Below are 13707 nucleotides of genomic sequence, written 5' to 3' on the forward strand. Positions count from 1 at the left end.
CTTCAACTCGCATCGCCCCGTCCCCACTGAATTCGAGGCGGCGGGCCAACCGCACCCACCCTTCCTTTCTGTTGGGTGCTTGCCGGGCCTCCATCTATCCACGGCATTTATCTAGCCCTTACTGTGCGTGGAGCACCGGTCTTAAGTGCTCACCCGGCGACGATGTCCAAATAGGGCCTGAAATCGCTAATCCAGGAGCTGGCCCTCCTCGGGGCCAACGTCTGACACGCGATGGAGCCGAGTTTCGATGCCAAGCTGGCGCCGGAGGAACAGACGGGACGGGGGAGCCGGCCAGAACCGTCCTCGCCAACAGACACTGGAACCAGAAGACCGTTAAAGGGGACGGAGCCCAATCTGGGGCGGATCCGGCCCGTCCAGGGGACCACCAGGTGTGAGGGAGGGTGGGGGGGCCCAGTGACACACGGGACACAGACTGGTGTTTCTCTCTTTTATTTAAAAACAGTGCTTCATTACCATTTGCAAAGGCTGAGGCAGTGCTCCTCCCTCGCTTAGAGTTTATAAAAGCCAGCAACATGATCAATAATTTATACACATGGATAGGAATACAAAAAAAAAAAGGAATAAAAGCTAAAGATCTAACTACTCCGACCTTCACAATTCCAGCTACTTGATAATAATAGGAGTAACCCAATGAATACTGTATGGTCTGAAAGCTACTATACAATATGATACTTAACGAGAAGGGAAGGGAAGTAGAGACTGTCACAAAGCCCCGGGATGCTTCTCTGGCGTCGTCAGGGAAACGGGACCCTGGGCGAGCAGCTCGGGTGTCCTAGGAAGTGATCGGGGACCAGGGGAGAGAGGGAAGGACGGCCAGGTGGTCAGTGTACGTGCATCCCGTCGGATGCGTCCTGTGCCCCAAAGGTACCTGTGTTGCCATGGCAATGGGGAGGGTGGGGGCGGGAGAAACCGACCGCGGCAGGGGTGAATCGCTCACTGCCACCGGGGTTTGGGTGGCAATTTTTTTTTTTTTCTTTTTTGCCTTGCAACGGCATGGGCTGATAAACTCAGAGCCTCAAGACCATCGGGCCGGGAGGAAGAGAGGGAGGGAGGGGCAGCTCCGCTCCCCATCAGCTCCGCCAGCTCCCTGCGGCCCTAGCTTACATGTTGTGCCTTCTGTCAGCCCCGGGCTTTGCTCCAGCTATTCACAAGCAGAATTATAACAGAAAGAGGAAAAAAAAAATATTCATATCCCGTAGGAAAAAAAAAAGAGGATTAAATCATCACTCGATATATAATACAGCCAAACTGAGCTGCCAAAACACACGCACGTGTGCGCGTGCACACACACCCCCCCCCCCACGCACGCACACACAAATACTGTGAACAGAAAAAATACAAAGAAAGGGCTGAAGCTGGGAGTCTCGGGGGCTGGACCGTCTTCCCACCCCCCCCCGGGGGAAACCCCACCAAAAAATGCGGGGAGGGGCAGGAACTCCATTTTGGTTGCCGCCTGCCGGTTTTTGGCGGGAGAGGAGGATGCTCAACCCTTCGGCTGCTGGCGGTCGGCGGCCCCCCGGTCGTCGGGCCGGGATCTCCGGCCGGGCCGGTGGGCCGCTCTTTCTCCGTCCCCCATCCTGCTCCCACCCCAGCCAACGCTACCATGGCTGAATCGATCTCCTGTTTTCCTGAGTAAATCTGAGCTGGCTGTAGCGCAGCCCCGGGTGGGAGGGGAGAAGGGGAGGTGAGGAAGAACACCATCCCAGCCCGTTGCCAACCTTTGGAGCCAGAAGCCCGTCCTCCCTCCGCGGCCAGGGCTGTCGCCCCCAGGCCAATGCCAGGGGCCGGGACCCCCGCTACACTCCCCAAGCTGGACCGCCGGCCCGGCCCCAGATGAAGCTTGGAAAGAACCCCACCCCGTCTCCCCACCCCACCTCGAAGGGGCAGACCGCCGCTTGCTCTGTGGTCCGGTGATTTCACCGTACAAGAAAGCAAGGATGAAGGGCCCTCGTGGGGCAAGCCAAGGGACCGGGGTAGGAGAGAGGGGCTTTTCAGACATTGACATCACCCAAAAATAGTGTTTTATGCAACAAAGAATCAAGTTTCACTGGTGTAGACTCCAAAGGGTCGACATTTCAAAAGCATGACAGAAAAATAAACACACACAGAAGTTTACATTGGATGCTCACCCTGCTCACTATTTTTCCTATTTTAAAACAGTGCAAACAGGTTAACGTACGCTTCAAATCCACACCCCACCCCCGGCTCCCGGCTTCCAAACCCAGGAGGGCGTCCTGGACGCTTCCCGTGACTGTGCCGGAGGGCGGCGAGCAGCAGGCGAGAAGTTCACCCCCTGGAGCTGGACTCGGCTAAAGGAGGAGAGCCTTCCGGATCGCCCCGTGAGCTGCCACCCAGCCGGTGGGGTCCCCCTGCCACCCGGGCCCCGATTGGACCCCACTTGCATAATCTCGGGATCGACCGAGCCCCGGGTGACGGCTCCAGAACGTGGCCGGTTCCAGGGTGGTCCCTCTCCAGGCCTGCATCACCAGTCTACCCCCAGAAGTCCGGGGCCGAGGACGGAAGCGCAGAGAGGGGAACCGCCAGGCTCCCCCTTGGCTGAAAAGCCCTGCTCACGACACCCACTCTAGTCCCCAAGGGGACGGAAGTCTGCCGGGCTTCCCTCTTGGATCCTCCAGACCGGGAGTCACGAGAGGACACAGGGCCAAAACGGTCCCGGGGAGATCCTTGCTTCCCTTCAAGCAGTTCAGTAAGGTCCACAGCAGGGGCTGGGAGACCATTTGCTTAGTGTCAATCGGCAGGAAATTTCAGGAATTAACCTAGTGACTTCCCTGAACCGAGCCAACCAAGAGCCCAGCTCTCTTGGGAGTCCTGCCCCTTCTCACCTGTGACCTGGGGCTCTTCAGCAAGGAAAACCCTGAGGAGCCTGGCTGTGGGGGTCAGAACTCTAGTGACTTTGCAAATTGGGGAGTCCTGGGCGGGGGGTGTTGGGGGAAGGGGTCAATGCATAGGACGATTCGCTATGGGGAAAACCCAGGTGCTTCTAGGACGAGAGCCCCGATTCTCAGCACCAACGCTGAAAATCAATGACCATGCAACCAAAGCAGAGGTTCCCCAGGGAACTGGAGAGTCACTGTGGACCTCAGAGGCAGCCCGGGCCCCAAATCCCACTGGAGGACACAAGAGTTTGGCCCTTCGGAAGCTGCAGCCAGAACCAGCTGAACTGACATGCACGAAAAGGCCCCTGGATTTCAGCTGCCACCGCTAGACATCATGGCAACTGCCCAGTCCACCAGGCCCGGGCCCCAATTCCCCTTCAAGGGACGAGTGTCCCAAGTCCCTTCACTTCTCAGCACCCCCCCACCAACTTCTTCTCTACTTGCTAGGGGGTGGGAGGGAGGTGGGAGGGTCTTAGCCTAGTCTCAGCTCCAGAGGGGGCTTCCTGTTTGCCATATCGTGGAAACAGCCTGGGCTTTGCTGGGACACTACATTGCTCTTGGGCATTTTCTTTCAACAACAAAATCTCCCTCTAGGGGAAAAAAAAAATCCAAAACAAAACAAAAAAACCCACCTTCCCCCTTACTCCCGCCCTCCCGGTTTTCAGTCTAAGTAAAATATGTACACACACGCACACGCACACACACACACACACACACACACACACACAAAGCAAAAGTCACCTTAACAGCAACAAACCAAACTTTGGCTTGGAAAAAAAACAAAACAACAAAAAAAAAAAACCTAAAAAAAAAAAAAAGTGACCAATGGGCTGGCAGTTTGGGTGTCCCCTTGCTCTAGCTATCCCTCCAAAGAATCGTTAGATTTGGGTGGTCTAGCTTGGCGGCGGTCTCCCTCAATTCCAGGCAACAATCCTCTTCGTGGCCTCGGTGGGAAGGGCCCAGAGGGAGAACAGGGAGCTGGGAGGTGTGTGGAGGACCGGTAACACCACAAGGAAAACTCCACTCGCCTAGAAATGCTTTGTGCTACGCCGTACCAGACTTCCTGATTCGGGGTCTGGGTCAGTTACCAGCCGAGGAGCGAACGTGTGGTAGCGAGAAGCCAAAAAGCCTCACTAACTTGCTGTCCTAACTAGCTCCCTCAACCGCCCTCATTTTGGGTGAAAAGATCACCCTAGTACCATTGTGGGTGGACCAGGGCGACAGACCGAGCTTTTCTATTTCACTAACGCTTTAGCTTTAGAAAGGCTTCAAGACCCACCTGCTTTCCTTTGCAAGGGTTACTGGGAACATGGCTATAGCTATCAGCTGGAGGGGGTCCTTTGGCTCCCCCGCTTCTCTAATTTATAAAATTGAGGCTCGATGGATGGCAGCGACTCACTGCCAAGACCGCCTGCTTCTCTTCCGGCCACTGCTACCGAAATCCTCCTTTGGAGATTGGAAAGGAGAAACGTTAGGGCCCTAGATTTGCGTCCCGCGGCGTTCACGTAGAAGCCTCCTGCGGGTACCAAGGGCTTGGGTGGAAATGGTCGCCGAGACTCCAGACTATGGTTAGAGGTGGGACTCGCCGAGCCCTGGAAGTTGGAAATGCCTATGGCTTCAGACCTCAGGTAAGGCGGCCCCTTCTGCCCTGACGTGCCTTAATTATCCTCAAGCATCCGGGAGCAGTTTGGCACTTGCTATCTCCCCTTCTCTCTACCGGGCCGACTATAGAGCGGATTCAGGGTGGCTCGGGAGAGGGGCCTAGGGGCTGCAGATCTCACAGCCCCTTGCTCGATACCGGGATCTTCCGCAGGACAGTGTGCCTCCCTCTTCCCCTTCCTTTTTGAGGCCGCCACTAATGACTCTAAGAACGGCTCCCCCCAGGCTCCTGCTTTCCCACCCCTGGGGTCCTCATTTCCCGCGTCCCAAGGACATGGGTCTTATGAGAAGGAGAGAAGAGCTGGGTGGCTGGCAGATTAGAAACGGGCAAACTCCCTGCAGGACTGCCACTGTAGGAAGAAGAGGAAATGGCGGTTTCCCCTGTCCAGAGTCCGCTCCAAGGCCCGTTTCTCCGAGAGTCTTTTCTCCAACTATTCCAAAAAACACGCCAACGGTCCCAGTCTGCGCATGTCACGGGGTTACGAAAAGGATGGAGAAATGAGGGAAAGAGGAGAGGACGGGAGCCTCTTTGTCACTCCCCTACTTTGCAAGTTCAAACTCCTATCCCCGACCTCAGCAAGTGGATGTCAGCCACAGTCAATGTCCTCCTATGCTCCACAGCCCGGAATCATAGAAGGCAAAGAAAGTCGAGTGGCCGGTTGCAGAAACGAGGAAAAAAAGGACATCTCTTCTCTTCCTACTTGTCTATTACACAACCATTCGGCACCAGACGCCTTAAGATCACGCTGTCTGCTGGCTCCTGATTAGTTGCATCATAACAGTTCCTAATGTCTTTCCTTCCTAGTAAATCGCCTCTTCAGTGACTGGTGGAACTAACCTCCGCCCGGATATACAGACATGGAAATGCATTATTTTTTTCTCTTTACCACAGTTAAAAAAAAAAAAAAAAAGGAAAAAAAAAGAAAAGAAAATGCACAATCTTTGGAACAAAAGAATTAAAGGCAGAAATTTAAAGGAAAAATACATATTCAAAGAACATAGTGAGGTATAAAAAAGTATTTCTCTTTTTTTGTGTTTTTTGTGTTTTGTTTGTATTTCCTCTTCATCTTGCTATAGAGTTCCTCTACTAGTAAATATTGCAATAGCCAGGCCTCATGAACTTGGGGGGTTGGGGGGGCTGTCCCTCTTGCCAGGGTCTCACGTCACTTCAGTAGGGGGCAAATCGGCTGTAGCCACCTCGGTATAAACTCGCCTGTAGGAACGAAAGAGCGGTTTAAGGGCTCGAAAGAAACACCAGGGACAGACGGAAAAGTCTCAAAAAGGCATGCGATCGCTCCCTTTGGCCTCATCGGACACGTCGGCTCCCGCCCCTAATCCCAGTCGACTCACTCGCTGCCGGTTCAAAGGGAAAGGTGGGGGGAAGGCAGTGCGGCTGACTCATTTTACGCGCATTTGGCTGTTATCCTGTTTCTGGATTTAATAGATGGGTGATGTCTGCTGCCACGCATTACTTCGACCGCCTAGAACTAAAAACCACGGGGCCAGAAGCCAACAGGTGCAGTCGTCCCCCTGGTTGAGCTGGCCCCATCCGTCCCTCGCCTCGATGGCTTTCTGCCTCAACAGCTCCCTATCCAGCTCTCCCGCTCCTCCCAATTTGCTCTGGTTTTCCCTGCGGGCGAGCGGATGCCAGGCGATCTTGTGAAGGCAGTGTGGTCTCGTGGATAGAAAATGGACCCGGGTTCTAAGTCCGGTTCGCCATGGGTCCACTGAGTGACCCTGGGCAAGTCACTTCACTTTTCTGGGTCTCAATTACCTCATCTGTAAAATGGGGATTAAAGACTGTGAGCCCCAAGCAGGACAGGGACTGTGTTCAATCTGAACAGCTCTTAGAAAAGTGCTAGACTCAGAGTAAGCGCCTAGCAAATACCGTAGTCATTATTTTTATGTATTCATAGTCCTTCCACAAAAACCTACACAACAGAATACTTGCCAAATCATTCATCTTGTTCTCTTGCTCCTTTTCTCTGTTCCCACCCCTCTTCTTCCACCCGCCTCTCCTTCCTTAATTTGCTCGATCTAGTCATACCTTAGTCAACAGTGCCTTCAAGTTTCCAATTTAATGTAAACAAGAAAATCTCCTTCACAAACTTCAAAAATCAAAAATCTGTCTGCCTTGAGTGGGAGCTCAATACAGTACGTGTTGTTGAGGAGGAGGATTTGCTCATTTACGTTTTCTCGGACACATTCCGATTGAAACGACAAGTTGCCGCTTTATGGTCTCCTCTGCTAGGGTCTTATTTTTGATATGCTTCTGCTTGCCCCAACTGTGAGCCCACTGTTGGGTAGGGACTGTCTCTATATGTTGCCAACTTGTACTTCCCAAGCGCTTAGTACAGTGCTCCGCACACAGTAAGTGCTTAATAAATACGATTGATTGATTATATAATGGTGTCCATTATGCACTTATAAGAGGCCAAGAACAAGGCTGAGTGCGGAGGTGGGGGGAACTCCTACCTTTAGAAATCCTGGCAAGCAGTGAATGGGTCTACCAAATGTGTTATACTGTACTCTCTCAAGTGCTTAGCACAGTGCTCTGCATACAGTAAGCGCTCAATAAATACGATTGAATGAATGAATTCACCAACCCCCTTCAGGAGCCTCAATTCTGATCCCTCGGGCAAATCTAGCGGGATCGGAAATGCCAGATCCTCTCCCCAGACATATCCATACAGTCTCCACGTTACCCTAATCTTGTCTCTCTGACAACCTCATTTCCTCCCTGAACTTCAGAAGGCTGGCTACTTCTGCCGGTTCTAGAAGCAGCTCAGTTCTGACTCAGAGCTGCCGTCCTTATGTCTCCGAAGAGAACTGAAAAGTTGCCATAAAGCTGCCATTCTCTTGGTTGCTCGGAGTAAGACACCATAAGGGACCAGTATGCATTCTAGACATACCATTAACCTAAAAAAAAGAACAACTCACTGAGGAGGGGAGGGCCTAACTTCCACCTCTGAGGCAATGCCAACACCTAGCGACCCAGTGATTGCCACGATGCCCACGTGCCGTGCCGGCACTTCACACCTGAGCCAAAAGAAAATGTCATCCCGCCCTCTTCTTCCCCTCCCCAAATGATGCCATTTCCCAGGGCAGACGGACGGAATCTGCCGTCTGCTACTGCAGTTCCCCACTCCCTCTGGCTCAGGCCCCGACTCGGAGAGGAGATGTGAAACCTCACGGCAGTGGCCTGCTCTTGCTAAAAGAAGGCTCTTATTCAACACCCCAGTTCTTTAGGCTCCCCGTGGCTTTAAATATTCGGTCGGCGAGTGCGGGGTGGGAACCCGAGAGGAGAAGAGAGGGAATTCAGAACGAGGAAAATGGTTACTCACCACAGCTCCAACTCCGTAGCTAGCGGCAGGGGCCAAGGCGTGGTAGGGGTCTGCTGTATAAACCCTGCCATAACTAGAGGAAAAGAACACAATGGGTCACTTCTCAGCCCTCGGGGAGATGCAGTGAGGCGAGGTGAAATGCCAGCACCGCGGCTGCACGGGTAGAACAGAGGCTTGGGAGTCAGAAGGACCTGGGTTCTAATCCCAGCTCTGCCACATGTCTGCTGTGTGACCTCAGGCAAGTCACTTCACTTCTCTGGGCCTCAGTTACCTCATCTGTAAAATGAGGATTGAGACCGTGAACCCCATGTCAGGCAGGAACCGTGTCCAACCTGATTACCTTGGATAATAATAATAATGATGGCATTCGTTCAGCGCTTACTATGTGCAAAGCGCTGTTCTAAGCGCTGGGGGGGATACAAGGTGATCATGTTGCCCCACATGGGGCTCAGTCTTAATCCCCACTTTCCAGATGAGGTAACTGAGGCCCAGAGAAGTTAAGCGACTTGCCCAAAGTCACACAGCTGACAAGTGTGACAGGCCTTCCCAGACTGAGCCCACTCCTTCCTCTCCCCCTCCCCCCCCGCCTTACCTCCTTCCCCTCCCCACAGCACCTGTATATATGTATGTACGTATTTATTACTCTATTTTATTTGTACATATTTATTCTATTTATTTTATTTTGTTAATATGTTTTGTTTTAGACTGTGAGCCTGCTGTTGGGTAGGGACCGTCTCTATATGTTGCCAACTTGTACTTCCCAAGCGCTTAGTACACTGCTCCGCACACAGTAAGCGCTCAATAAATACGATTGAATGAATGAATGAATGAAGTAGCAGAGCCGGGATTAGAACCCATGATCTCTGACTCCCAAGTCCAGGCTCCTTCCGCTGAACCATGCTGCTTCTAACCCCAACACTTAGAACAGTGCTTGGCACATAAGTGCTTAACAAATACCACCAATTATTATTATTACTGCTATTAATGTTCTCTGAACCTCAGTTACCTCATCTGTAAAAGAGGGGCTAAGACTGTGAGCCCCATGTGGGATAGGAACTGTTTCCAACCTGTCTTCTACAGCTCTTAGAACAGTGCTTGGCACATAGTAAGCGCTTAACAAATACCACAACTATTATTGTTATATATAAGGTGTTTGAGGTCAAAGAGAAATCCAAAATCAGAGGGAAGCAGCAGAAGCTTGAACCGTTCTTCTGCTGGGAAGAATAAAGAACTCACGCTCTCCCAAGGGCTTATTACAGTGCTCTCTGCACCGTTAAGGCTCGATAAATACTACCGATCACTTGATTTAAAGGCCCAGCTCTCGGAGAAGCTCGGGCTTGGAATGAGCCGAGAGAAACTGAAGCTTTTTGGAGAAGGGGGGGAGGACGATAAGGGAGGGGGGAGGACGATAAGGGAGAGCGGAGGAGTGCACTCGGAATACCAAGGCATGTTACTCCCCTCCTCAAAAATCTCCAGTGGCTGCTAGTCAACCTACGCATCAAGCAAAAACTCCTCACTCTCGGCTTCAAGGCTGTCCATCATCTTTCCCCCTCCTACCTCACCTCCCTTCTCTCCTTCTTCAGCCCAGCCCGCACCCTCTGCTCCTCTGCCGCTCACCTCCTCACTGTACTTCATTCTCTCCATATTAACCATTCTATTTATTTTGTTAATGCTGTGCATCTAGCTTTACTTCTATTTATTCTGACGACTCGACACCTGTCCACATGCTTTGTTTTGTTGTCCGTCTCCCCCTTCCAGCCTGTGAGCCCGTTGCTGGGTAGGGACCGTCTCTATATGCTGCCGACTTGTACTTCCCAAGCGCTTAGTCCAGTGCTCTGCACACAGTAAGCATTCAATAAACTCGATTGAATGAATTGATGAGTGAAATCCTCAGCCCTTTCCCTTACATACCCGTCGCTGTAAGCGGCTGCAGCGGCTGCAGCAGCTGTAGCTGCAGTTGCAGTTGCAGGCTGTGCATATCTGTAGGCTGCGTATCCACCCTAGAGGAGAGAAGAGAACTGACTTTACGGGTACCGATCCCCTCAATCCGAGAGGGCGCACGCACACGCATACACGCACACGCGCACACAGAGGAAACGAGGAAAGGAAATGTTTCAAACTGCATCAGCTTCCACCGTTCCTTTTGTCCACCTGAAGGATAAGGCGATCCCTAAGTGAGCTTGGCTTTTCTCCCGCCGGCAGGCAAGGCGGCTCTGCGTTTCCTGGCAGTGACCTGCCCCGGCTCGTTGGAAGAGCCAAACTAGACGCTGAAAGAGTCCCACCCGCTTCACCTGCTCCGTGGACGCCCTCGAGGAGGGGAGGGATTCTCCCCCTTTTAGACTGTGAACCCGTTGTTGGGTAGGGACTGTCTCTCTATGTTGCCAACTTGTACTTCCCAAGCGCTTAGTACAGTGCTCTGCACACAGTAAGCGCTCGATATATACGCTTGAATGAATGAATGAATGAATAAAGGGGGCCTCCCGGTTTTATTTGGTCACGAGACATTCAATTTCTGTCTGTAGTGGCAGAAAATCGGCTGGGTTCTAACCCAGGCTCCGCCACACTCACTCAATCATATTTACTGAGCGCTTACTGTGTGCAGAGCACTGTACTAAGCGCTTGAATGTCTGCTGTGTGAACTTGGGCGAGTTGCTTCACTTTTCTGTGCCTCATTTACCTCACCTGGAAAACGGGGACTGAGACCGTGAGCCCCACGTGGGACAGGGACTGCATCCAACCCAATTTACTTGTATTCACCGCAGCGCTGAGTACAGTACTGGACACACAGTAAGTGCTTAAGAATCATTATTATTCTACGAGACGATGGATTTGTACCAAAAACAGCCTCTGCGTTACCGTCCTCCATATCCTGATGAGGGAGGGGAGGCGGTGGACAACCAATGGATGAAAATCCTCTCAACTGGTCGTTCAGCAGAAGCTCAAGGTTCAAGCGAACTTTGGGAAGTGACTGGAGACTGTCTCCTAGAGTGTATGCTTGATGTGGGCGGGCAACACATCTGCCAACTCTGTTGTACTGTGCTCTCCCAAGCGCTCAGTCCAGTGCTATGCACAGAGTAAGCACTTAGTCACCCATTTTTATTTACTGTGTACTGTGTACCATCACTGATGATGATGATAGTAATAATAATAATGGCATTTATTAAGCCCTTACCATGTGCAAAGCCCTGTTCTAAGCACTGGGGAGGTTACAATAACAATAATAATTATGGCATTTATTAAGCGCTTACTATTTGCAAAGCACTGTTCTAAGCACTGGGGAGGTTACAATAATAATAATAATTATGGCATTTATTAAGCGCTTACTATGTGCAAAGCACTGTTCTAAGCGCTGGGGAGGTTACAAGGTGATCAGGTTGTCCCCCGGGGGGCTCACAGTCTTAATCCCCATTTTACAGATGAGGTAACTGAGGCACAGAGAAGTGAAGTGACTTGCCCAAAGTCACACAGCTAAGTGGCAGGGTCGGAAGTTGAACCCATGACCTCTGACTCCAAAGCCCGGGCTCTTTCCACTGAGCCACGCTGCTTCTCCAATGAGATTCATTCCATTGTATTTACTGAGCGCTCACTGTGTGCAGAGCACTGTACTAAGCGCTTGGGAGAGTACAACAGAACAATAAAAAGACACATTCCCTGCCCACAAGTTTACAGTGTAGAGATGACAATCTCCTATCGGAAGGCGTGGTTCCTCCGACACAGGACTTAAGTCCTGCCCTGCCCCCTGGGAGACCAGGACCACCCCATTCTACACACCACATCTTTCCAGTGTTCTTCACCCAAACCACATGAAACAAACCCACTAGTTATATAATAATAATAATAATTCCAGTATTTGTTAAGCGCTTACTATGTGCCAGGCACTTTACTAAGCGCTGGGGTGGCTAGAAGCAAATCGGGCTGGACACCATCCCTGACCCACATGGGGCTCACAGTCTCGATCCCCATTTGACAGACGAGGTAACTGAGGCCCAGAGAAGTGAAGTGACTTGCCCAAGGTCACACAGCAGACAAGCAGCAGACCTGGGATTAAATACCCACGGCCTCCTGACTCCAGGCCTGTGCTCCATCCACTCCACCCGAAGCCCTCCCACGATTCGGAGTCGCACTTGGGGTTAAATTAGATCTTCCAAAGAGCCGAGGCCGAGAAACACCTCGTCCCTGGGTGGACCCTGACGCCAACTCTCTGTGGGTCCGAGGGCAGACAGTAGGTGTTGACTTTCAGTCCTGTTTCCCAGAGAATGGGCATGACTGGTTTCGAATCTCAGCCCGCGTCCTATCGATCTGCAGAAACGTTTTTTAGCGGATCCACTGATGGAAGCAGCATGGCCCAGTGGAAAGAGCCTGGGCTTTGGAGTCAGAGGTCATGGGTTCAAATTCCGGCTCCGACACTTGTCAGCTGTGTGACTTTGGGCAAGTCGCTTCACTTCTCTGGGCCTCAGTTACCTCATCTGCAAAATGGGGATGAAGACTGTGAGCCCCCTGTGGGGCAACCTGAACACCTTGTATCCTCCCCAGCGCTTAGAACAGTGCTTTGCACATAGTAGGCATTTAGTAAATGCCATTATTATTATTATTATTATTATTATTATGGAATCTTCTCTCTCCGTTTCTGGATCAAGGCAGGGCAGAAAGATATGACTTTAAAAAAAAAAACATTTCTGAATGTAAACAGGCCCATTAGAGTAGCTGGCTCATCCTCTTTCAAAGAGGAGGCAGGTGGGCGTGTTTTGAAGGATTCTTGGTATCTAAAGTGAGTTCTTTCACGTGTAAGCTCTTTAATGCAAGCTCTTCAAGACGCTCAATGGGTAAGCTCGTTGTGGGCAGGGAACTTGTCTACTAATTCGGTAGGACTGTACTCTCCCAAGTGCTTAGTACAGTGCTCTGCACGTGGTAAGCGTCCAACGAGAAGCAGCGTGACTCAGTGGAACGAGCACGGGCTTGGGAGTCAGAGGTCACGGGTTCAAATCCCGGCTCCGCCACTTGTCAGCTGACTTTGGGCAAGTCGCTTAACTTCTCTGTGCCTCAGTTACCTCATCTGTAAAGTGGGGATGAAGACTGTGAACCCCAAGTGGGACAACCTGATCAACTTGTATCCTCCCCAGCGCTTAGAACAGTGCTTTGCACAAAGTAAGCGCTTACCAAATGCCATTATTATTATTATTATTAATAATAAATCCCACTGAGAGTGATGATAATAATGATGAAGAGCATTAATGATGAAGGCTAGGCCTTCACCTAGCCACGTGAAAGGGACACGCTACAGTGCGAGTTCCTGAGCAGGATGCGGATTTAGAAATGTTCCAGTATAATAATAATAGCATTTATTAAGCGCTTACTATGTGCAAAGCACTGTTCTAAGCGCTGATGTGACTTAGTCTTTAAATGCCGGGCAGACGAAGCTTATGACGACTTCTAGTCTCTCCTCTGCAGAACACACGACAGCCCCAGATTAGGATAGGGAGAGATTTTATTTTTTTACCCCCCCAGGATCAAAAGTGAGTCAAGATTAGGGCTTTCATGGAGCCTGAGATGCAGTTTGAAACAACAAAGGTTTTCATCATTATTCCTCAAGTATCTGGAAAAGGCAAAGGCGGGGAAGGAGGAAAGAACCGGGTTCAGGCGTGGGAGGGGAGGGGAAATGGCGTCACATTTATTAATCACAGTAAAAACTAAGCATGCTGATATCTGGAGCTAAAACAACCAGCAAAATCACCACGTTCAGACTCAGATTGGCTAAATCTATCTATCCCAGCATTCTCTTGGGACAG

The 13707-nt window shown here is 51.2% G+C and overlaps 1 protein-coding gene across 10 annotated transcripts in view; it reads right to left on the bottom strand.

The window, feature by feature from the left end:
• Positions 1-434: 434 nt before the first annotated feature.
• The window catches only part of RBFOX2 (RNA binding fox-1 homolog 2), a 320956-nt gene continuing 307683 nt past the window's right edge, over positions 435-13707 (bottom strand). For 9 of the 10 annotated variants that reach the window (XM_038756331.1, XM_038756330.1, XM_038756337.1 and 6 more), the window contains 3 exons: positions 9833-9921; positions 7922-7994; positions 435-5790 (listed from right to left, as the gene is read on the bottom strand). In XM_038756331.1, the coding sequence (XP_038612259.1) occupies positions 5736-5790; positions 7922-7994; positions 9833-9921 (217 nt within the window). In that variant the 3' untranslated portion in view covers positions 435-5735. Of the gene's footprint in view, positions 5791-7921; positions 7995-9832; positions 9922-13707 lie in introns of those variants that run through there. The other variant, XM_038756336.1, reaches the window with a different exon arrangement.

Source organism: Tachyglossus aculeatus, chromosome 14 (genome assembly GCF_015852505.1).
Source record: "Tachyglossus aculeatus isolate mTacAcu1 chromosome 14, mTacAcu1.pri, whole genome shotgun sequence".
In the NCBI taxonomy this organism is placed as follows: domain Eukaryota; kingdom Metazoa; phylum Chordata; class Mammalia; order Monotremata; family Tachyglossidae; genus Tachyglossus; species Tachyglossus aculeatus.